This window comes from Chiloscyllium plagiosum, chromosome 9 (assembly GCF_004010195.1).
Source record: "Chiloscyllium plagiosum isolate BGI_BamShark_2017 chromosome 9, ASM401019v2, whole genome shotgun sequence".
NCBI classification, from domain to species: Eukaryota; Metazoa; Chordata; class Chondrichthyes; order Orectolobiformes; family Hemiscylliidae; genus Chiloscyllium; species Chiloscyllium plagiosum.
In genome coordinates, this window is record NC_057718.1 from 85,757,884 (window position 1) to 85,784,249 (window position 26,366).

Sequence of the window (26,366 nt, forward strand, 5' to 3'; positions counted from 1 at the left end):
CAGGCAATTTAGCCTGGCCAATTCACCTAACCTGCACATCTTTGGACTGTGGGAGGAAACCGGAGCACCCAGAGGAAACCCACGCAGACACGGGGAGAACGTGCAAACTCCACACAGACAGTTGCCTGAGGTGGGAATTGAACCCAGGTCTCTGGCACTGTGAGGCAGCAGTGCTAACCACTGTACCACCATGCTGCCCACTTTTAAACACTGTCATTGAGAGTCACATGAATGGAAACAGGATGTATGGATCCCAATTCTAGATCATCAACCAACAGTAGTGGCTGTGGATGATTCCTCCTAAACTTCCATCATACAGGTTGTGAGAGCACAGAAAACCTACCCAACACAGAGGTCCACCATTTGGGATAAATGGGTTGAATAGGCATGGAAGGGAGTTCATGTTGTGACTTATCAGACTGTTAATCGGACCATAAACATTTCAAATTTCACTCTGCTTTTCCAAAAGAACACTTTGGAGACACAAAAAATAATCAAGCTGCCATCCTGTGATATTATTAATCAGTTTATGAAGGTATAAAGTCAACAGAAGCTTAGTTTGCACAGCACACCCAGGGCTGGAATTGAGAAGGCAATTGAAAACCCATCTAAGTTTGGCAAAAGTTAATAAGCCATGTGTATCAATCTAAAATATTTGACCTGATTGGTTCAAGTGAACCTCGAGAGATTTCAGATTGATCACTGATGTAACGTGTTAGAGTATTATTGAAGTGGCTCATATAGGATTATAAATGCTTTCTCCAAAAAAACAGATATGGAACCATGCAATAGTGGAGAGTTAATTTACTTTGGCTGCACGATGAAATGGAAAGGATATTTGAAAACAGAACAATTTGATTTGCATCCATGACTGAAGTTTTTCTCTGAGAAGATGTTTTATAGTTTATCTGTAAATTCTGGGCCACACAACACCACTGCAAACATTGGTAACTAGTCATTTTTTTAAAAAAACAAAAACAGAAGTTGCTGGAAACGCCTCAGCAGGTCTGGCAGCAGCTGTGTAGAGAAATGAAAGTTAATGCTTTGGGTTCAGTGACCTTTGCTCAGGAGTGTTTTTCAAATCCTTTTTGAGATGTGGCATTTATTATCGATCCTTACTTGCTAATATTGGTGTCATAGAGTCATCCTTCACATACCTAATGGGCTTTACACAAAATAACATAAAATGTTTTAATTAATTATGTGGTTACAGGACAGGAACAGGCAATTCAAGCAAACAGGCCTTTGCTCTGTTTATGCTTTGCCTCTGCCTCCCCACATTCTTCCTCATGTCTCCCTATTAGTGAATCCTTATACGTCTTTCCCCCTTGTATAATAAGACCATAAGACATAGGAGTGGAGGTAAGGCCATTTGGCCCATCGCGTCCACTCCGCCATTCAATCATGGCTGATGAGCATTTCAACTCCACTTACCCGCATTCTTCCCGTAGCCCTTAATTCCTTGTGACATCAAGAATTTATCAATCTCTGCCTTGAAGACATTTAGCGTCCCGGCCTCCACTGCACTCTGTGGCAATGAATTCCACAGGCCCACCACTCTCTGACTGAAGAAATGTCTCCGCATTTCTGTCCTGAATTGGCCCCCTCTAATTCTAAGGCTGTGTTCATGGGTCCTAGTCTCCTCGCCTAACGGAAACAATTTCCTAGCGTCCACCCTTTCCAAGCCATGTATTATCTTGTAAGTTTCTATTAGATCTCCCCTTCTAAACTCCAATGAATACAATCCCAGGATCCTCAGCTGTTCCTCGTATGTTAGACCAACCATTCCAGGGATCATCCGTGTGAATCTCCGCTGGACACGCTCCAGTGCCAGTATGTCCTTCCTGAGGTGTGGGGACCAAAACTGGACACAGTACTCCAAATGGGGCCTAACCAGAGCTTTACAAAGTCTCAGTAGCACAACGGTGTTTTTATATTCCAACCTTCTTGAGATAATTGACAACATTACATTTGCTATCTTAATCACGGATTCAACCTGCATGTTTACCTTTAGAGAATTCTCGACTAGCACTCCCAGATCCCTTTGGACTTTGGCTTTATGAATTTTCTCACCGTTTAGAAAGTAGTCCATGCTCCTATTCTTTTTTCTAAAGTGCAAGACCTCGCATTTGCTCACATTGAATTCCATCAGCCATTTCCTGGACCACTCTCCCAAATTGTCTAGATCCTTCTGCAACCTCCCCACTTCCTCAGTACTACCTGCCTGTCCACCTAACTTCGTATCTTCGGCAATCTTCACTAGAATGCCCCCAGTCCCTTCATCCAGATCATTAATATATAACGTGAACAGCTGTGGCCTCAACACTGAACCCTGCAGGACACCACTTGTCACCGGCTGCCATTCCAAAAAAGAACTTTTTATCCCAACTCTCTGCCTTCTGTCAGACAGCCAATTCTCAATCCATACCAGCTTAGCCTCCTTTTAACTTCATCTTCCTGCATTCAAGAATTGAACTTGGCCTTTGAATCCTTAATAATGAAAGTTAGAATTCTAAAAGATCTGCAGATCCACGTTCAAAAATCAATTTGCTTCAACATTAAGTGGCAGATTTATTACATTTGCTCTGATGTGTGACCTCCAAAAAGGAATTGCATATATATCTGGATTAGCTGGATCTTCGTTATGAACTGGCTTGATAGACTTTCAAAAAACGGAATGTGTGGAAGAATAATTGTCAGGGTTCTATTGTAAAATCAAATGCAACTTACACAAACCTGAACATAAGCAATAACGACTAATGTATATATTGAACAGGTTTTGGAACTGATTCTAAACCAATACACTATATATACAATTTAGACTCTAATATTCTGGATATACATGAGGCAAATATGGGTTAATAGACAAACTGTGGCTGAACACTCCTCAGACTGCACTTTAAATGGCTAATATTTCAAGGCAGATCCTACCCAAACATATTGGTCACAAATCACCAATAAAGTTCTGTCTCATTTGCAAGGGATTCCAAGTCTTCAGTTGGAAGATCCATCCTTGGAATGTTTTGATGGTTTGATCTCTTATTTCAAGCCTCAGTTCTCCAAGACTCCTGAGTCTACTCCCAAAAGTCTAAATACCAACAAAATGTCAGCTTTTATTCAACATCTGCTTTATCAGGTGTCTCTAAGTTTCTTTAAACTCTAATCTTTCTCTATCTACACCAAGCAAATACAGCTTGTGGGCTTCCTTCATTGCCCTCTCAATTGTACTGAACTTTCAATGGCTTCCAGGGATTTGTTTTAGCCCGATCTTTCTATATGGCAAGGTGGCACAATTCCCTTTGACTTCTCTTGAGCTTTAATTGCATAGTCGCTAAAACTCTTATGCTTAGTAGGCACTTTGCATCCTCACTTCCCACACCTCGACCTTTGAGCTCCACCCCTTCAATTGCAACAAAAACTGAACCTTCCTGGTCCTCACCTTCCACCCCACCATCCTCCAGATCCAACGTATCATCCTCCACCATTTCTGCCACCTACAAACAGATTCTACCACCAGAAATATATTTCCCTCCCCATTCCTCTCTGCATTCCACAGAGACCATTCCCTCTATGACTCCCTTGTCCAAGCCCACCACCAACCCACCCACCACTCCTGGCACCTTCCCCTGCCACTGCAAGAGGTGTAAAGCCTGCGTCCACACCTCCCACCTCACCTCCATCTAAGGCCCCAAAGGATCCAAAGGATCCTTCCATATCCAGCAGAGATTTTCCTGCACCTCCAAACACCTCATCTACTGTGTCCATGACTCTTGAGGTGGTCTCTTCTACATTAGGGAGACAGGATGCCAACTTGTGGAATGTTTCAGAGAACATCTCTGGGATACATGCACTAAACATCCCCACCGCCTTGTGGCCGAACACTTCAACACCCTCTCCTACTCCGCCAAGGACATGCAAGTCCTGGGCCTCCTCCACAACCAAATTCTAGCCACCCGATGCCTGGAGGAAGAGAGCCTCAGATTCCGCCTTGGGACACATGGGATCAATGTTGATTTCACTAGTTTCCTCATCTCCCTTCCCCCACCTTATCACAGATCCAACTCTCAAACTTGGCACCGCCCTCTTGAATTGTCCTACCTGTCCATCTTCCTTCCCACCTATCTGCTCCACTCTCCATTCTGACGTATCACCATCACCCCCACCTTCATCGACCTATTGTATTTCCAGCCGCCTTTCGCCCAACCCCATCCCCCCTCCCATTTATCTCTCAGCCCCCTTGGGCCTCCCCACATTCATGATGAAGAGCTTATGCTCAAAATGTCGACTCACCTGCTCCTCAGATGCTGCCTGACCTACTGTGCTTTTCCAGCACCACACGTTTGGACTTTGCATGCTTCAGCAATTTCCCAGCTCCAAAACTTGCAATGAACTGATCTCCCAGCAAACACACAGATTAATTGAAACTAAACAGTGAATGGGATTTTTTGAGGAGTGACGATCTCAATCTCAAGTAGATTGTCACTGTGGTCCTCTTCTTACAAAAACAAGGGAGCTCTGCATTTCCGAGAAGAGATTTCACTTGGGGATCCCACAGAAATACAGAAGCATTCTTCCACCACATGTTGAACTGTCAGATGTAGGTAAATCATGTCCCCTCTCCACAGCAGTCAGCTGCCGTATCCTGAAGTGTAAAGGTTCTGATGGCCACTTTGCCAGTTACTGTCAAACCGTATGTACAGAAGGGCAGTGTGATGTTAAGATGCCAATGGATAGGGCTAAAGGTCAGTAGGATGCCAGCTGGGAAATCAGTCAGTTGTCGAGTGGTGGGGTGGCATGTGAACATTCCAGATGAGTAGGAAGTAAGGTGCTAGGAAAGTAAGGATCCAGACAGGAAGGGGATGGGTGCCAGGTAAGTTGGATGCCAGGAAAGTAGGGACCAGGATAATAACTGTGTAGGGTGTCAAGCTGTGTAGGAGGAGGATAAGGTGTTAGGTGGATAGAATGCCAAAGGTGAGGGGGTAGCATGCCATGCAGTAGGGAACAAAACTGTAAGGTGGCAAGGTAAGTGATTTCGGGTAGTTAGGGCTATCGGGCAAAATTGGGTTTGCAGTGGAAGGTGGGTGTTCGGATCTGAGTGTTTTGGGGTTGGCAGGTTTTGGGGTTTTGAGTCAGTTTGAGTAAGAGTGGTTGTAGAATTGGCTCAGGTCTAATGGCAGAGGGGGTCAGGATGTGTACAGCAATGGGAAGGGGAGTGTGGGAATGGTGGGCTGGTCCCAGTGCGGGGAATTGGGTTGGCATTGGATTGTGTATGACAGGAGGTGCAGGTTGGGTCCCACTGTGGAATTGGGGAGGGGTGTGTTGGGTCAGTTTCAGGGGCAGAAGTGTGGGGGGTTGGGTTCTATGTTGTGCCAGAGACTCAGGGGTGTAAGTGGTTTGGAGAATGTATGGTTGGTTTTTGGGGGCTATGAGGTATGAGTGGTGTCTGTTAAGTAATTACTCTGAAGTTAGACTACATATGTAACAGTTTAACACTTCCTGAGTCACCATCTTACTTAATTTTACTGTAAACCTCCAAAGTCTTCTACATAAGTGGACACTTTTGGAGAGTTCCAGATATTGAGGAATTTCCCAGTGGGAAATTCAATTTCCTGCACAATTCCTTTGGAGTCTGCTATAATGGAGATTCCCAATCTGCAATTCCTACAACTCTGGAATAATGACTGCCTGGCCCATGGAAAAAAACTGGGACAGCATTCCTCAGCTTTATCCAGTTCTCATCTGTCCTTATCCTATCTTTTACTTTAAATGTCCCTCATGAACTGTTTCTTTGCAGCCTTTTAAGATTCATGGAATACTTTTGCTCTCAAAACAAACAATCTCTCTGCACTGCTTTGATTACGAAAAGCAGCATAGACACCACGAGCAGAACTTTTATCAATAATCAGCCAAGTGTCAATCGTGGGGAATTTCATGGGGTGGAAAGGTGATCTCTCTCCATGAGTTTTAGTGAGTTTTCTTGTGCTGTTCTCTGCCTCATTAACTACGTACCACACCTCCATGCTACCCCACACACACTATCTTCCACTCAGCGATGACAAAAATATTCGCTACTGCCCGGACTTCCTGGAATTCCTGACACTGGTGTCATTTTTATTACCAGAAATGGTCGAAAATGATAACTTCTATAGAACGTCAGCACAAAGAATGAAACAAACACATGCTGTAGTGGCTTCTGGTACAAGCACAGGGACCACTTGCTTGTTGAGCATTAACAGATTTAGAGTCAGTGTGATCTCTGCACCCAACTCACATCTGTTGGAACTAGATGTCAATAAAATCCTGTCCGACTTGATATGTCTGAGACTGCAGCACTCTATCATGCAAAAGGCGATGTCTCTCCTGCATGGTGTTGCTGCTGCTGCTTTCCCAGCTCTTCGCAGTCCATCTCATTCACTCCTTGCCTCCAGATGCGCAGTGCCCAGCATCCTATGATTATGCGACACAGTCTTCAGATCGTACTGTAAGGACCCCAAACCCCTCCTGCTCCCCAGACTTAACCAGGCATCAAAACCTCATTTTCAGGAGGCCTTTTATCTGCTCTATGAGAACCCTGGTTGAAGAATAGGTTGCAACGTATCTACACTCAGCCTCAGTCAGGGTGTTGCATGTTGGAGTCACCAGTTGCCAAGGAGAGCTTTTGTCTCCCCATCTCCTGTTAACCAGCTTGTAAAGCATCTGCACTTTGAAGCAAGAGCATGAGAGTCCTCAAGGATATTGGGGTAAAGGCAGCTCTCAGGTTACCTGCTGCATACCTGTATCAGTCAAAAGTCAAGAGTAGCTTTATTTGTAATTTCTACCTTATATACAGTAAAAACAAGGCAGCGTTCCTATAGGACCAGGGCTCTACATGGACAGCTCAAGCTCCATGATCATATGCAAGGAGGCATAAGGAGCATAAGAAGTGCAAAACATGCAAGGCAGCACAGTAATACCTGACTCTCAAGACAGTAGGCAGAGTGGTGTACAAATTACAGTGTTATAAAAGAATGATAATGAATAAAACATTGTTCTAGCAGCAATTCAAAGTCTTGCAAAGAATTTGAGATGGAATAGAGTCCGATCATGCTGTGTTAAGGAGCCTGATGGCTCGGGGGATGAAATTGTTGCAGTCTGGCCGTGAGAGACCAAATTCTCCAGTATCTGCTGCCAGATGGCAGGAGGGAGAAGACTTTGAGTGAGGGGTGTGTGGGTCTTCCACAATGCTCTTAGCCTTTCGGATGCAGCGACTGGTGTCAATGTCTGTAATGGAAGGAAGAGAGACCCTGGTGACTTGTTTATTAATTGAATAGAAATCTTTTCTGTGGATGAAATCAATTGCCTGATGATACAGTGCTCTCAATGTGATGTGTGTACACTCTATGGCATCCTGGCCCTGGGGGAGGGCAGCTTTGTTTGTAAAGTTAACTGCCCGGGCTGCAACACTGACCGCGTCACGGGGAAACTCAGGAAACATGTGATCTGGCACAAATTCCATCCTTGATCCATTTCTGGATTGAGGATTGTGAGACCCCTCACAGGTCCCCAATGGAACCCCAGAAGCAGCCAGTTGTATAAAGTCTAGCATAGGTCTCACCTTGACCACTTGACCAACCACTCCATTAGGCCCCACTCCAGCAGTTCTGTGATGGTGCCCTGGAACATTCACAGCATGTGATGGACTTGCACCCTTGGGCACCTGGAGGAAATGACATCGAGGATGATAGACTCTGGGCCTCCTCTGCACCTGGAGATCTTCAGCTGTGACTTCATCCTGTAACTGCTGCTGACTATGACCTGCTGAACTGTTGCCATCATGTTCAATATTTGCCCTGCTGCTAAGTTTTGAATCCTCCCCAAACTTTGAAATGATGTTCCAGGCCTAGGAAAACTATAGTGGCAATACTGACACCTGTGGAGCTCATTATGAGCTTCTGTCTACTCTGAAAAACATTTGTTCATCATTACCTTACAACTATGTGCGCCGGTAATTACCGGTCTCTTTAATAACGTGTTTTTCTATTTTTCCAATGAAACTTTGAAAGTCCATGTGTGTAACATCTGTTGCCTACCTCCATGAACCATCTGTGTTACTTCATAAGAGAACTCAGTCAGGTTCGTTGGACATAATGTTTCATTTACAAATTCATCCTATCCTTTATTGATTTCTGTTTCTGCGAGAATTAATTTAGTCCTTGACAAACGGGTGCCTGGTAGCTTTTCAGAATAAGTTAGTTGGACTGGCCTGTCATTATCAGACTTAATTCTTTTTTTTCAACAAGAGTATAATGTTTGTAATCTTCTGCTGTGACTCCGATTGGAAGGAGGAGTGAAATACTGTGGCCAGAATGTCAGTTATCTCCATCTTACCTTCCCTCAGCAATCCCATCTGGACCAGGTGGCTTGGTAACTTTGGATGATGCCAAATTGTCAACACTTGTCTATTCAATGTCACCAACCTGCTTCCTGTACTGTGATATTAATCTCCTCTGCTCTATTTTCTGAAAACAGTCCATCCAGTACTACAGTAATGTCCTTTGGCTCTACATGATTTTCTTTCTTACCCTTAAATGACTTTCTTGTCCTCTCTATCTATAAAACTAATTGTATTATTTATGACTTATTTATATCACAACATTTCAGAACTGTTACAGTACAGAAGATACTGTTCAGTTTCTTTTGGTGGTCTTTACTTGAATGGATGTTAGTCACTAGTCTAAGAGGCACTCTATGACCTTGTTTCCTTTAACACATGAAATAAGAAATTTCTTTAACTTCTAGATAATGGGAACTCATTCCTCTTCAATGATTAATGAGAAGAATCATTGTCTGTGGGAATAAAACAGAATTGCGAAGACGCCTCAGTGTGAAATGTAACTCATCATTATCTTGTCCTTGAAAGATAAGGTGCGTTTAAGCCCTGGCACATGAGATTGGTTGGCAATGTCAAATTGTTAATAACTGCGTTTATATATGATGACTGCGGCAGTGCTAAAGCAAGAATGATGTGGATCCTGTTAAAAATAATCCAGTCAGAAGCCAAACTGTTGATGAAAGAAAATGTTCTCTTATGACTAGAATGCCAATTCAGCAAGTAATCCATTTAAAAAGTAGGATTTTTTTTTAAAATAGCAAAAATTGCAAGCAACCATGATGCTTTACCAAATAAAGGGATAACTCTCACTTCACATCATGGTTCCAGGATAGAGTTAGTAAGAGAACAATGTACAACATTAAAGACAATAACTAACATTTATATAGCATACTTCCAGGCCACAGACAACCTTCTATGGCCAATTAAGCATTGTGGGTGTGTGGTCACAGCTGATGTGGAGGAAGCAACTGAGTTAATTTGTGCAAGCTCCCACAAGTCCTGATGTGACATATAACTGGATGCCCTGGTTTCCAGAGTGGTGGTTAAGTTGTTGAAGGTGATTCTAAGAGAGGATTTATGTGCATTTGGAAAGGCAAGGACTGATTAGGGATAGTCAGCATGGCTTTGTGCTTGGGAAATCATGGCTCACAAATTTGATTAAGGTTTTTGAAGAAGTAACCAAGGAAACAGATGAAGGCAAAACCTACATGTTGTCGTTTACAGGGACTTAAGCAAGTCCTTCAACAAGGTCCTGCATGATAGATTGGTTGATAAGGTTAGATCACATGCAATCCAGGGAGAAATAGCCAATTGGATATAAAATTGGTTTGATGGTAGAAGACAGAGGATGGTGGTACAGGGTTGTTATTCAGACTGCAGGCCTGTGACCAGCGGTGTCCCATAAAGATTGGTTCTGGATCCACTGTTGCTTATCATTTGCATCAAAAATTTGGATGAGAAAATTGAAAGTATGGTTAGTAAGTTTGCGGATGATACCAAAATTGGTGGTATAGTGGACTGTGAAGAAGGTTATCTAAGAGTACAAGATCTTGAACAAATGGCCAATGGGCTGAGAAGCGGCAGATAGAGTCTAATTTAGATAAATGTAAGGTGTTGTAATTTAGTAAGGCAAAACAGGACTGGATTTACACAGTTAATGGTAGGATTCTGGGGAGCGTTGTTCAACAGTGGGACATAGGTGTGTAGGTTCATGGTTCTTCGAAAGTGGAGTTGCAGGTAGACAAGGTGGTGAAGAAGGCATTTGGCATGCTTGCCTTCATTGATCAGAGCATTGAATATTGGAGTTAGGATGTCATGTTGCGGCTGTACAAGACACAGGTGAGACCACATGTGGAGAGCTGTGTACAATTCTAATCACCCTGCTATAGAAAGGATGTTGTTAACCCAGAAAGGGTGCAGAAGAAATTTACATAGATGTTGCCAGGACTGGACAGTTGGACTTGTAAGGAGAGGCTGGAAAGGTTGAGACTTCTCTTCCTGGAGCGTAGAAAGCTGAAGGGTGACTTGAGGGGTTTATAAAATCATGAGGGTCATGAATAGGGTGAATAGCCAAAGTCTTGCCCCCAAATGTAGGGGAGTCCAATACGATTGGGCTTATCTTTAAGAGGGGAAAGATTTAAAAGGGGCCTGAGGGTGGTGCGGGTATGAAACGGGCTGCCAGTGGAAGTGGTGGAGGCCAGTACAATTACAGCATTTAAAAAGCATTTGAGCAGGTACATGGATAGGGAAGGTTGAAAGGAATTTGGGCCAAATGCAGACAAATGGGACAACTTCACTTTGGGAAATCTGATCAGCATGGACAAATTGGACTGAAGGGTCTGTTTTAGTGCTGTATGACTCTAAGACTCTCCTAAATGTCAGCCGCAGCAGTGCACTTCAAGATAACACCCTGGAATCTTTCCCTTTTTCTTGCAGAAGCTGATGAAGCCTCATTTTAAAACTCATCTGAAAATGGCCACTGTGGCATCGGGAGGGTCAGCTGGATCCTAGGCTCACGGTTCTGTCGCTGGACAATAGCTGGGCTTTCACAAAGGCAGAACTAGGAAGCCAACAAGCTCCGAATGCATCGGTGCTTTGAGAAAGGTAGGCCTGATGAGCGCCAAGTGATGGAGCTCTGAGAATGGGCTGAATCTATACAGAAACATAGTGTACTTTGGAGGTGGTGGGCAGTGAGACAACTTTCTCGGGAGGGAGGAAGGTAAAAAAAAATCCTTGCAAGGAGTTAAATCGGGGGGGGGGGAATGGGTAAGGACTATTGAGGAAAAAGAGTCCAATGGAACTGTGGGTATTCTGAAGACGGTCACTCAGCTGAAATGTTCAATGGAATTTCTCTGTCGCCTCGCTTGTGGTGTATTTGGAGAGAGGGAAGGGTATTTAATTAGTTGAGATGGTGGCACATCTTCTCATCTGCATCAGGTAAGGGGCCTGTGCTTGGACTTCCTGACCCTCTGCCAATCGAAGGCTTTAAGTAGATAGTCAATGATAACATTAGGGCCTCCTCCCACCAGTGCTGCCACTATGTGGCATGAGTGAAAGAGAAATCTATGTGGCTGTGTGACAACCTACCCCCCCCCCCCCACCCCCACAGACACACATTCTTCTCTCTGTGACAGCCCCTTTCCTGTATCCCCCTTTCCCTCTATGATTTGTCTATGAACTGGGTTGATCTTTAGTTGGGTGGATTTGACTTGAATTCCAGACAAAGAGATGATTTTGGTGGATGGACATGCAAAGCTGAAGAATAGACAATATTCCTTCATATTTTGCGTTATTCTCTGATGTGTGAAAATAAATTGCTTAAGCCATCTGGCAGATGGCCAACAGTGAAATCTCAAATGAATGCATAAATATTTGCAGGCCATCATTATCAATGGTGATTGTTCGTTCAAAGCGTATTGGTGAAGACCTATCTAATCCTTGCTTCTAAGTCCACATGGAAAAACACAGATAATGATTTATGATCAGAAGGTTCTGAGACACTGGTTTCCCTAATAGAGCTCCTTCAAAGATGGCCACACATTTTCTTCATCTTTCAAGCTGCCAGAACATTTTTTATTTCACAGTGTCATTTTATTTGACATTAAGTTCCATAAATCTACAATCCAAACCAATGCTTGATAAACAGTATTGGCCCTTTGGAAAAGGTGCATCCTTGAGTGAGAAATGACACAAACAAGTGGAAGGATGTGAGTCAAAAGGTGAGGAAAGATCTATTACATTCTGCTATTGGTTAAACATCTCTTCTGTAATGATTGCATCTTAAATTGAGCTCATGGAAGCAAGTCATAATTAAGAGGGTTTCAGTAATTGGAGGGGTACAAAAAGTATTTACCTGTGAGATAGTCTGCTGTTAGCTTTGCTGTAAAATCTGTGGAAAACTGCTACCTCTGAAACAGTGAAGTACATAGAAGGTCTTATTTTTGGTAGTCACTCATTGCCTACAATGGGAAGAGGCTTTGAAAGTGACATTTATGCATTTTCCAGATTGTATTATGACATAATTAGTTACATTGAAAGGTAACAATTCAATTATTTTTTTTTTGTGTTCCGAACGTCTGTTGATCCCAAAGGAAGAATTGTGTGCCAGTTACTCTTTGTGATGCGATCATAAATTTATTTGCCAAACTCTCTATTGGTCAGCGCTTTTACTACAATCACAGTCTCCACTCTAGCATCCTACAAATAGGACAGAGCAACATTCGTCTCAACCACAACTTCTATCTCTGCGCAGAGCTGGCTGGACAGGGAACGTGATTATTACTCTTGTCCTGCCTCTTGTGTTCCTACGTGCACAGTGAGAAATTCAATCAGCAAATTTGGTGTTCATCAAAATCATCTCTGTTGGGTAGATTTGGGGGGGGTGGGAACAGTGAAGATTTTGCTTGAAATATTAGGGCAAGTGCAGTGGCTCAGTGGTTTGCACTTCCCTTACAACATCAGGACCCAGGTTCGATTCAACCCACAGGTGACTGTAGAGTTCCCAGGATTACCCATGGGAAATGCAGGGCTACAGAAATAGGGTAAAGGGATGGGTTTGGGTGGAGTGTCATTGTGGACTTAATGGGCTGAATGGCTTGCTTCCACACTGTAGGGATTCTGCCTTAGTTTGAAATCTGTCTTGGGTAATAGCAAATGGGCTGCCCATTGATTTCATTTCAGAAGGAAATGATGAAGTATTGAAATGGGCTGCCAATTCATTATTACCTGTTTTATGCTGTCACTGTAAACCTGTTTCAGCAGTTGCAACATTATGCCCCACAGATACCATAAAAACAACTGTGTTTTCTGGGACAATGAGGAGGTCTCTCAAGATCTGAATGTGAGTCATATCTGACTTGAGACGTTAACTCTGTTTCTTTCTCCACACTTGCTGCCAGACCTGCTGAGTTTCTCCAGCATTCTCTGCACTTTTGTTGCTTCTTTAGGGTAGAGCAAGAAGACAGGAGGTTTTATTTTTTTCAATGCATCACAAGAAATGCAGGAACACAGTTGGTTTATTACAGATCAGGAAGGGACCCATCAGCTTCTTGAGCCTGTTCCAACAATCCATTAGATCATGGCTAGTCTGTACCTTAACTTCACTTTGCTGGGATTTTCTTTCCTATGTCCCTTACCTATTAGAAGATCTGTTAGTCTTGGATTTAGTAGCTCCAATAGATCCTCAGGATCCACCCATATTTTGGGGAGTGGGTGTCAGGTTTTCAGTAGCCATTCTGCAAAGTTCTTCAATACAATCCTAATGTTAGAACTCAAATTTTAAGATTGTATGCCTTATCTGGATTTACTGGTCTGAGGAAATTGTAATCTACCTTATTAAATCACTTGATCCATTTTGAACGGCCTCCACTTGGTGATCATACTACCCTTTTAACTCAAGGCAACTCACGCGATGTTTACATGACCTGTCCTTAGAATTTTGCTTTTAAGCACTGGAATCATTTTGATAAATCTGTGCTGCATTCCTTCCAAGGCCAATTTGTCCCTCTTGAGGTACAATGCCAATGAACTGAATGCAAAACTCTAAAATTAGTCTGACCCATATGAAGTGGGTGCAATTTTGTCTTAGCTCATAGTGTAGAGTGGGCAACAGTGAATTGGCAGTCTGTTTTATACTCTTCCCTTGACTTCAGTTTATAGCATGTTTACATACAAATTGTAGGTGCTTATGAAAAACCAAATCATTAGAGACATGACCAACATAACTTCGTAAAATGTCAGGATCAGAACAACTTTAGAATTGAGATTCACAATTAGCTAGAGTGATGAAATATAGCAATTACATTTATGGAAATGTATTTAATTTTGAAAAGTGACACCCTCTCATAATCTGTAAATTAAAGTGCCTGACTGTCAGTCCTTATGAACAGCACTGGGCATTAATCCCAATGGTACTCATAGTTTGTTTTCATCAACCTTAGTCAAAAATTCTTCACTCAATCCAACTGTAGATGGACACACCCACAGTTTTCCAGATGCCATATTTTGTGGACGTTAATCACAATTTTCCAGAATCTATCCAGTCCGACATGTTTTGATAGACATTGGCCACCAATTCTCAGGAACTACCTGTTTCAATGTGCATTATGCAGGGTCATCGCCGGAATCATTTTAATCAATGGTTTTGATGATCATTGGTCATAATCTCTCACAGGCTAATAGGTGGACATTAGCTGCAGTCTCTCTCACTGTTGAGATTTCATTCCAATGCAAACAAAGTATATAAGAAGTTGTACTTTGAGCACTGAAGCTAAAGCTCATCCAAAAGTCTCAGAAAAATATATACATGTGCCAATTGTTCTGTTTTATATACACACACATATATATATATAAATGGGTAATGCATAAGGACTCCTGTGATCTCCTGCATGTATTCTGATTAATACACATCCAATTTTACATGCAAGTAGCTCTTAAACCATTGTCTTAACAATAGGGCATTCATGATTTATAGAATTTGAAATAACATACAATTACCTTTATTTAATCTTCTGCATGCTTGACTTTCATGAATGTATTCAGTGACCAAATCAATTTCTTTTTAAGTTTTGCGTTAGCGGACAGTTCTACATGCTCCAGTTAAATTGTTCAACTCCTGGTTTAAGCAGGTTTCACATTATCTGATCGGCCAAATGAGTATCCAGCAAAGAAAAACATTTCAATCTCTAGAGGCCGCAGTTAGCATTGGGAAAGGATTTGTTACTGACTCGCCTTGGTGGAATACGGTTATATGTGTTATTGGCACTTTCAGGAACTCTAGTAATAGCCAACAGGACTTTGTTGTATATCAGTTATTGTTGATGTAGATCTGTTCAGCATGAAATGAAGACCGAGATTTTGCAATTCATAATTTTGCTTTTCCAACTTCAGTAATTTCTCTGGAAGATGTGATTGTTGGCATGGTGTCATCACTGATTACATAGTTGCAGACAATTCTGATCAAAGGTCTTGGTACAGTAATATTATTTCCAAAGACAATGGGTTGTAGTCTCCCCTTTGTGAATACCTTTACTGGATAGCAGACACAAGGAGAAAACAGGGCCATATCAGCTAATAGGTGCACAGCCACTTTGAAACGAGAGCAGTCCTTTAAGTTCCCAATTCTGTTAACTCTTTAATTAGTTACATATCAGGGATTAAGACATCCTATCCAGTTTCAACTTCCAGAATGTTAGAATGTCTTATATAGCAGAATTTGATTTCGTGATATCAGATTGTATTTGGCTCTGCTTCTATAAAGAAATTGGAAGCCGTTTGATTTGGAAGATAACATTTTTAACCCTGTGGAAAAGGTTACAATGTTGGGATGAAACGAACGTTGCCCCATACTAAAACAGAAATTGCTGGAGAAACTCTGTGGGTCTGGCAGTATCTGTGGAGAGAAAGTAGAGTTCTGAAATTCTGAAGGAGAGTCACCAGACTCAAAACTTTGCTTTCCCTCCACAGATGGTGCCAGACCTGCCGAGTTTCTCTGGCAATTTCTGTTTTTGATTCAGATTTCCAGCATCTGCAGTTCTTTGTTTTATTGAAGGTTATCTCATTTCTGTTTCAATTGTGTATTTGGATCAATACAAACAAGGATTGTGTAGGAACAGGAAGAGGTCATTCAGTTGCTTAAACCTGCTCCACCATTTGTGACTAATCTGTATCTCAACTCTGTTCACACAACTAATTGTCTGCAACTCTCAAAACACTTATACTACAAAAATATACCAATCTTGGTTATGAAAGCTCAAATTGAACCATCAAGAGGTTTTCTGGGAGTATTCTTAACATGGTGGCTCATAGTGTCAAGGACCTGGGTTCAATTCCGGCCTTGGATGCCTGTCTGTGTGGAGTTTGCATGTTCTCCCTCTGTCTGTCTTTGTTTCCACTGGATGTTCCAGTTTCCTCCCAAGGTCCAAAGATATGCAGGTTAGGTGGCTTGGCCATTTCCCATAATGTCCAAGGATGTGAAAGCTTTATGCATTAGCCATGGGAAATGTGGGAGTTTAGGAATAGGGTGGTGGGTCTGGTTGGGATGCTGTATGGAGATCAATGCAGACTTGATGGATTGCATGGTCTCTTTCTGCACTGTAAGGATTCAATGAAATTTACTGCATATTACGTGAAAGATTCTTCCAATGGCTTTGTTCTTAGATTTTACCATTGTTCTCCTTTTTGCTCTGAAGTAAAATTGATTCATACTGTAATAGTTAGCTTCAAACAATTATTCCTTTTTGCTAAGGAGATGATAAAATGACAGATTATTAATCCCCAGGATGTGGAAAGTGGAGATTCAGTGGTGGCAATAATGGTGAATGTTAAGGGAAGATGGACACATTCTGTCTTGTGCAAATGCTCAATGTCTTACACTTTTCTTCTACAAATATCACTTGCAAATGACCAGCCCCAATAATTCAGGTCTTGCTACTTGCAGGCGTGAACTACCTTATCATCTGGGGAGTGGTGATTGGGAATGAATGATGTGCATTCATCAGCAACTATCCCATCTCTGAGTTGGTGATAAATAGAAGATCATAGATGAAAGAGGTAAGGATGGTTAGTTCAAGGACACCACCCTGAACAACTCCTGCTATGGGGACCTGGTGCTGAGATCATTAACTCTATGGTCCTTTGAGATAGGCATGATGATAACCAGTGGAGAGCTTTTCCCTGATTCCCGCAGTAATTTTGCTGGGGCTTCCTGATGCCATACTCAAGCATTACCTCAAGGTCAAGGGCAGTAACCTTCACTGCACCTCTGTAAATCAGCTTTTCGCCAATGTCTGGAGCAAGATTATAATGAAGTCTGGTGCCATTATGCATGATGGTGCATCGACCTGGATTATTGGCAAGCTATTCCACCATGAAAGGCATCAAAGTCTCATCACAGACCCGCACTGCATTCTTTCTCTGGGCTGGAGTATGCACATTATATCACAAACTAGATCCATCTTTGGCACTACCAACAGCTGGCGACATAGTCCCTATGTATCCAGCTGACTGGCAGCAGGACTGAGATGCCTCCCTCGGTGGATTCTGTAGACTCCTTCCCAGTGACATCAGACTCAGGGCAGACCAGGGAAGGACATGCTTTGGTTTAAATGGTGTCCATCATGGATGCCCCGTGGCAAGGAAACTACAAGTACTCCTGGGAAGGCAGATTCTTGTCAAAGATTCATTGGGCAGTACAGTCACACCCTGGTTGGTCTGATGGTCAATTGGGGAGTGCCATTAACCAGAGGAATACGTTATTTACCTATGAGGAGATCAACAGAAGCTGACAAGAGAGAATGAAATTGATACCTATTGCAGAGCCTCGTCTTCACAAAATGTTTATAAAGTTACCATAAGCTTTGCTTTCTGGGCAGTCTGAATACTAGCGACACTGCCCTGAAAGGCTCCCTTGTATGTGGGACAAAGCTTCCCCTCTCTTGAGGTGATTAAATTACCAGTTTGGATAAAGGCCATTTTAAGGAATTTGATTGTCTGTCCTCCCAATACTGAACATTGATGCAATTGATCGGCACAATGAACGCTGATGAGTTTTGTTGTTTGAATCAAATGCTCCGTCGGCCATGTTGGAGTTGATCAGTTCGACTTCTGATTTCGAGGCTGCTCTTCCACGGTTCAATAGGTCATAGGTCAGAGGGTTTTATGCGTCCACATTGGGCAGAGTCCTACAAATGGTTGTTCTTGGACAGGTAGGCTATCAGTGCCACGGCAACACCCACGTAAATGCCAGTTCCGATGGTGATTGAGAGCACAGCCAAGAACAGCGCACGTCTGGAACTTGAGCTGGCATGGTGGTAGTCTCCCTTTGCCACACCCTTGTTGGTCTAAGGAGGAGTGAATAGAAATAAATGGTTTTAGTCAGTGAGGAATGGCACATTTTTCATTCACGATCAAACACATCTTTAACCAAAGAGATTTTAATCATTTTCAATCAAAACGGTATTGTATCATAACACCTTTAGATATGCTGCTGTTTACAAAGTATTTATATCAAGGAAATCAAACCCTTCACAATGTAATGTACTAACAGTCAGGTATGGAAGATTTCAGTACCTAGTGTTAGCATAAGCTCTGACAGCAGGTTCAAATAAAACAATCACATTACTCAGTGTTAGTTTTTCAATAAGATAGCTTTAGGTTCAACTCCATTGGAGAGATGCCGGCCCAGTACTGAGGGAGTGCTAGGCAGAGGTGGGTACTTCAGATGCTGGGGACTAGAGTCAAGATTAGAGTGGAGCTGGAAAAGCACAGCAGGTCAGGCAGCATCCGAGGAGCAGGAAAATCGACGTTTTGGGCATAAGCCCTTAATCAGGAATGAGGGAGTGCGGCTTTGTTGAGAGGCGCTTGTATAAAACAGTGAACCAAGATCCTCTCAGACGGACTTAAAAAAAATCCCCAGGACACTATTTTGAACTAAGCCGTGAGGAAGCTTGAGGATTTTCAACCTTGGAAGACAGTTTCTGAGATTTAGTTGCACAGAGGGATTTAAGATTGCAAATTGTGTGGAAAGGGTGAATTTGAAATAAATCGCAGTGTCAGTTTCAAAATGCCATTAGAAATTATTTTATCATTTCCTAAGTAAAGAAGTGGAGGTGAAACCCCTTGAATCATTTAAAACAGTCGGACCATTCCAGATGGATGGCGTAAGATGGGCCAAATAACCTGTCCTCCTTGGGCTTATAATTGTTGGAGTTCAGAAGAATAAGAGATCTTCTAGCAACATGTAAGATTCTGATGGGGCTTTGGTGGTGCGATGTTAGTGTCATGGGCCAGGAGGTCAGAGTTCAAGACCCATCTGATTCCAATTTGTGTACGAACAAATTGACTAAACTAACTCTAAGATACTGAGATTGTTTGAAAATCAAGAGACTGAAAAATTGTTCTCTCTTATGTGGGAATCTAGAATGAGGGGAACAGCTTAAAGATAATGGCTCTTCCATTTAAGATGAAAATAAGGTGCAATTTCTTCCATTAGAATGTGATTGGTCTTTGGAATTCATTCACACACATAAGCATTTCACATATTTAGATATAAATATTCCTTGAATATATGGAATACAGGGCTTACAATCATGTTTCATTAGTGATGTGCAAGCATTGATTGATTATCCGTGACAGATTCAGATGTGCGACAATCTGGAGATGCACTGATCAGTAAAGAAGCTAAAATTTAACTTTGTTTTGCAATTTTTTCCACCTTGAAAATAAATTTCTGCCATCCAGGGAACAAAATTAACAGTCAATATCTGTAGGACTCCACAGTAAAGAAAGCAGCCACTGGGCCCCACAGATCTATACAGGTATTGTTCCATCCTAGCATCTTCAGTGCATAATATTAACAGCCTCTATCCCATTCTCCCTCATGTGGATATCTAGATCCCCCCAAGCAATCCATGTAGCAGCAAGTTTCACATTTACACCGCTCCCCAGGGTGAAAGTCTTTCTTCTGAAATCCTTATGAGGTATGGTAGTTTGTTTAGTACATTATCTGCTATCTATACTTTACCTTTGGTGCACAAAGATGGGGTTCTTTGAAAGAATGTAGAGGCTACTTGAAAAGGTTAACCAGAGTTTTCAGGAAGGTTGGAAGGTAAGACAACAATTCTTGAAAACAATTCAGCCCTCTCAACTTCACAAATCTCTGGATGGATCTCAAAGAGCCAAGAGAAAACAAAGCCGCTGCATTCAACCTTCCTTCTCTTTACAGGACTCGAGCAAAAGTACATTGTAAACAGCATCAATCTCCTCCTGTGTGATTTATGTGTTGGACCGTACGGGTGCATTGCTGTCTCGGTTGTGAGTTAGGACGTTGTTACTTCCACTGAGGGCATGTTGCACTTCCAGCTTTCCATTGAGAGGCTTCACCAAAGTCTATCCTCCTGGGTGTTTGCACAAAGATATTTTGTGGTATCTTCCCAAGAGTAGGGGTGGGACCTCTTCAGGGCCCCGATTGCTATTTGCCCTTGAACTCAGCACTGAAATAATTCAACAGATGCTAGTATCCTGTCACCAAGTCACCCCTTCTTTATACATGGAGAGTCCTTGACACTGATCTAGCTCCCTCAGATCCAGCTCTCAGAGTGAACAGAACCTCTGACACTCACGTTGATATCTGTCTGCAAGGATTAACAGGCCCAATTAGGGGACTCATGTTCTATGAAGTCCACCTGGCTGACTTATTACAATCACCACAAACACCACCAGAACAAATGTGGCTGTTATTGTATTGCTGTATTTGGGATCTTGCTGTGTCCACATTCCTCAAATTAGAAACACTGCGTGCACTTCAAAAGCACTTAATTGGCTGTGAACTGAGATGTATCAAAGTTGTGAAAGGCGCTCTCTTGCTGGAGCCCCTCTCACTTCATTTTTCACCGGGTAAAATTCTGGAGCGACAGATTTTAATTATTCATGTGCACACTCTGCAGCTGCCTTGGATGTAAATAAGTCATATTTACGGCATAAAGAGCATTACAGAAATAGCTGCACAGCAGCAACGTGAAGCTGCAGTGTTTGACCCTTTCCTGGCTGGATGCCATTCCACGTTTTCAGTCTACCGGCTGCCTATCACACTTGGGAGAAAGGGAAAGTCACTGCGCAGACCCTCAAGAAAATCCCTGGGAAAAGGATGGGGGAAATCAAAGCTGGGAAGCCACCCGATCGCTCTCTCTCAGGAACGTTACAAAGCTGGGTTGAATCACTTTTGCTCTTGACCCTTCTAGAATGATATTTTAAAATAAGGATTTCATTGGAAGTAGTTGTTGAGGAAACCAGTGAGGCCTCTGCAGACTAATTCAGAGGATGGACTTGCTACAGGGACTAGGCCTTGCATTTCTGTGCATGAGAGATCCAAGGCTGATTTGAAGTGCCTGAAAAATAGCCTAATATTTCCCAAGAATCCCTGAAGCACAGCTAATTGAACCCTGAAATCAGCAGCATTGGGTCTGTTTTATACCTCTTCAAAGGGCACAATGATGCCTGATTTTTATCTGTACACTTCTATAGTAAAGCACCATAAATAAAAAGCATAACAGTGCTACAGCAGGGAATGGATAGATAAAATATACACACAAAATGATGCATAACACATACCAAGTTTTTTTGTGTTGAATAAAATCACTACAGCATTTTTTACGAGACAGTGGAATAACCCACTCCATCATCACTTATACAACAGGCCATTGCACCAGCTGCTTTATTTAATTGACAGGAGGTCATTGCATATGCCAGAAATATTTCACACGCAATTGTTTGGGGGGGGAGGTGGGCACACAAATAGCTGAAGAAGATTGAACTCAAGCAGCGACTCAGCATAATCCAAGGTTGGTGAGATAGTGTGAAGGGCTCGTTCCTTTATTGCCTCACATTTATCTCTGTCAGGTGTGTGTTCAATTCACTTCCTGCTCCTGTTGGCCAGAATCAAAACTTTAATCATCATTGTTTCCTTTGCAGGCAAAAAGCCATTTTGTGTTCACACAGTCAGCTAAGCCTTGCCATGGTTTGGCGAAGTGTCAAAGGTGTTGGATTCCACTGAGGGTTTTTCTCCCTGCCATCCAGAGAGATTATTGGTCATATTACCCCAAACTTGTCTCACTAATTCTCTACAAACCAGTACCTTCCCACCTTGCCTCCATGGCGATGTTCTCAATGATATTCTGCCACTCATCTTGCCCAGAAGAACTAACTGCCAACATCCCTGGCACCCACGCCATCTTTATGCACCTGGACAAGCACTGGCATTCTATAGCTGTTCGGCAGTGGCATCAGTCCTGGACATGGTAGAGAAGGAGGCAATCAGCATCTCACTTGGTGGGTGGGCACTGGCAGGTCCTTCTACACAGGGTGGTGCTGAAGAGGAAAGGTCCTCTTTACCCTAGATCCAGCAGTGTAGTTAGGACACCAGGTGATCTCAGCCGCTACCCGACAGTGGCAAAAGAAGCTCAATGACCTTCTCCACTCTGCCATCATATTCTCTCTGCTACCTCACCCTGTCTCTGTTACTGTTCCCATCTCCCATCAAGGCTCATACTCTCCCTCTCTCTGGCACCCGCAACTCTAGCTGACCTACTCCAATCCTGACACCATCAATCCTGCACACCCCTGTGCTGCCAACTCTCTCCCCTGGCACAACTCACCAACTTCCATTGGTCTGTATCAACGCAAAACAGCTGTGCCCCCCAACTCTATCTCACTCAGCTCTTCCCTTTCTGTCGTTACAAGTGAAATCAGACCACTATAGGGCAGAAAGGGCCAGGATTGGGGTAGGGGGTGGACTGCCAGACTTTGAGTTCCTAGCACTTTACAACACAAGGATCCTGATCCTGACTGCCCTGAGTCAGTGAGTGAGTGACTGCGTCCAAGCCCAGGGGCCAGGATTGGAGGCTGCCCTTGACTTACTGCATTGGGATCCCCTGAATACAGACAGTCTCCCTGAAGACTAACCACCACCACAAGCTCCCTTGCTTTGTGTTAACGCCAAACAACACAGCAAGACACAAGTGATGGGAGCCTAGTAGCTCTGGCGAAGTCAGCAAGTGTGGAAAAGCAAGGCATGTGCCTGTCTCTGAGCACAAAGTGCCCTTGCAGCAGCAGCATCACAGTGCAAATTACTGCTGGGCCCCAGAGGGTATTGAAGACAGCAGTGGTCTGGAGGCTGATCAGGGGATTGTTGGTGAGAGGCTGGCAAGAGCCAATGCTACTGACCATGGATGGACGGTGAGGGCAACGTGTCCCAGAGCCTGTCCTGAGAGACTCGGTATCCAAGGTGAGGACCCAGAAGAGTAAACACCCAACTGGAATTAGCAGGTACTGTGATCCAAGTGAATGGCAGGGCAGGCTTGATGGGCTGAGTGGCCTATTCCACAAACTAATCACCATCCTGACTAAGAACTTTACAACGGATCGTTCACAGTTGTTGAGCCAAAATCCTGCACTGTTACCATAGATGGACTTCATTGATTCAAAATGGCAGCTCACCACCTCCTTCCTAAAGATAATCAGGTATGATCCACAAATTCAGGCCTTTCCAGCAATTCTCACATTCTGTGGAAGAAGAATAACCAATCACAACTTCAAAGATTTCTAACCACTGTACTGACCAATATTCATCACTGATTCCAACATCATTTTGAAAATAAAAATGTCATCATTATCGCCTCGCTTTTCTGGGATCTTGACATTTCTGGCACATTTCCTGCAGTCACTGCACTTTGGAATATTTCAATGTTTTGAAACAGGAGTTCAGTAAAGGTGATAGCGTTTCCCACTGATCTATGGCTGAGTGCATGTAGTGAGGCCATCTCTGGGTTCTTGGTACAAGGTAGTCCACAGTCAGGTCATTGAACAGGAACAACCTTTATTAAGTGCAGGTTGCATTATGTATACAGCAGAATGTGAGAGGGGAAATCTCTGGAACCCTACACACTCAGGTCCCAACTACTTATGAGACATCATCGTGACATTTTTCCTTTTGTATTTGCTCAGTTAGTAACGCAAGTAAGTACAGTCTCCATGGTCCCAGATTTTGAAAGGCTTTTAATTACTAGTCTTAGAAAATTCTTCACTTACAAAGACATCCAAAGGGATTTTATGAACATTTTAAAGGAGAGAATAGGTCCCCTTAAAGACCAACAAGGCCATCTAATATATGAAACAGCAGGAGATGAGTGAGATACAAAATGAGTATTTTGCATCAGTATTTATTGTGGAGAAGAATATTAAATCTAGAAAACTCGGGGAAATAAATAGTGATACCTTGAAAACTGTCCTTATTGCAGAAGAGGAGACATCTTAAAATGCATAAAGGTGAATAAATCCCTGGGACCTGATTGGGTTTATCCCAGAACTTTGTGGGAATCTAGGGGAATGATTGCTGAGCCCCTTGCTGAGATATTTTTATCAATAGCCACAAGTGAGGTGCCTGAAGACTGGAGATTGACAGCACAATGTTAGTCAATCAAGAAAGGTGGTGAGGGAAAGCCAGGGAACTATAGACTAGTGAGGCTGACAGCAGTTGTTGGAGGAGGGTGGGGTTCTGAAGGATAGGATTTACATGTATTTGGAAAGACAAGGACTGATCAGGGAGAGTCAACATAGCTTTGTGCATAAGAAATTGTATCTCACTAACTTGATTGAATTTTTTGAAGAATTGACAAAGAAGATTGATGAAGGCAGAGTGGTATATGTTGTCTATATGGACTTCAGCAAGGTGTTTGACAAGGTTCCACATGATAGATTGGTTAGCAAGGTTATATCACATGGAATCCAGAGGGAACTAGATAATTGGATACAAAATTGGCTTGAAGGTAGGAGACAGAGGGCAGTGGTGGATTATTTTTTGGACTAGAGGCCTCTGATCAGTGATGTGTCACAAGGATCAGTACTGGATCCACTGCTATTCACATTTATTTAAATGATTTGATTATAAATGTAGGCAATGAAGTGAGGAAGTTTGCAGATGACACCAAAGTTGGTGATGTAGTGGACTGTGAAAAAGGTTGCCTTAGATTACAAAGGGTGGAGGAGAGGCAAATGAAATTTCATTTAGACAATTGCAAGGTGTTGCATTTGGGTAAGGCAAATCAAGTGCAGGATATAGACAGTTAATGGTGTGGCCCTGGGAGTGTTGCCAAACAAAGGGACCTTGGAGTACAGGTGCATAGCTCCTTGAAAGTGGAGTGGCAGGTAGAGAGGGTGGTGAAGGTGGTGTTTGGCAAGCTTGCCTTTATTGGTCAGTGCATTGAGTATTTGGAATAGTGCCTTGAATTCTTCTCTCCCTGCTATAGGAAAGATGTAGGTAAACTTGAAAGGATTCAGAAAATAAATTACAAGGATATTGTCTGGGTTAGAGGGTTTGAGCTAGAAGGAGAGGTTGGATAGGCTGGGGCTTTTCTCACTGGAGCATTGGAGGCTGATGGGTGACCATATAGAGGTTTATAAAATCATGAAGGGCATGGATAAGGTGAATAGTCAAGGTGTTTTTTCCCCAAGTGGAGGAGTCCATAACTAGAGGGCATGGATTTAAGGAGAGAGGGAAAAGATGGAAAAGGGACCTTTGGGGCAATGTTTTCACTCAGCAGGTGGTGCATGTATGGAACAAGCTGCCAGAGGTAGTGGTGGAGGCTGGTACAATTACAATATTTAAAAGGCATCTGGTTAGTTATACGAATAGGATGGGTTTAGAGGGATATGAGCCAAATGCTAGCAAATGGGACTAGATTGATTTGGGATATCCGGTCGGCCTGGATGAGTTGGATGGAAGGGTCCGTTGCTGTGCTGTATAACTTTACGACTCTCCGACTGTATAAATGAGAAGAATTTGACTCATGATTTATTCTTGTAATATTCCTGACTACATGCAAGTTATTAATATCTGATGGAGGTCTAGTGCTCAATTCTACAATTTTTCAACAAATGGCCATGAAATTGTTCAGTGTATTGCTGATGGTACATTAAAACATGAGGGGTTTCTTAGCAACCAAGTAGGTTTCTAAGCAACAGTCATGTAAAACAATTGAACAGATAATGAAGAAGTACATATTGAAATGTTTGTGAGCTTTTCTCAAGACATTCAATTTGTTTTCCCAATGGGAAACTGAGACCAACCTTGTATTAATTTATTGAACATTTTCAAATTTGGATCAAATTCAATTTCTTACAGTCAGTGAGATAAATGGAGCTGGGTGTTTATCCTGCGAATGCTGAATGTCTCCATATCAAGTGGTATCAGCTACGGTTCAGTGATAGCATCTTGCTTCTGAGGTAAAAGTGGTGGATTCCAGTCCCAGTCTAGAGAACTGGGTCGGCATTCTCGCTCCTGCATCAGGTAGTGCAGTGTTGGGCAATTTCCTGGTTCATCTGCACTCACATTTGGAAGCTATGCTCTGAATCTTTGTTCCAGGGGTGTATGTGGGATGGAGACACACCCACCACCCATGCATATGGATCAAAGGAGCTGCAGATTGGCAATCTCTATGAGTTT

The 26,366-nt window shown here is 42.7% G+C and overlaps 1 protein-coding gene across 3 annotated transcripts in view; it reads right to left on the bottom strand.

The window, feature by feature from the left end:
• Positions 1 to 16,400: 16,400 nt before the first annotated feature.
• The window catches only part of LOC122553023 (synapse differentiation-inducing gene protein 1-like), a 67,817-nt gene continuing 57,851 nt past the window's right edge, over positions 16,401 to 26,366 (bottom strand). The window contains exon 4 of one of the 3 annotated variants that reach the window (XM_043696446.1): positions 16,401 to 18,210. In XM_043696446.1, coding sequence (XP_043552381.1) covers positions 18,052 to 18,210 — 159 coding nt within the window. In that variant the 3' untranslated portion in view covers positions 16,401 to 18,051. Of the gene's footprint in view, positions 18,211 to 21,030; positions 21,793 to 26,366 lie in introns of those variants that run through there. The other 2 variants (XM_043696439.1, XM_043696448.1) reach the window with 2 other exon arrangements.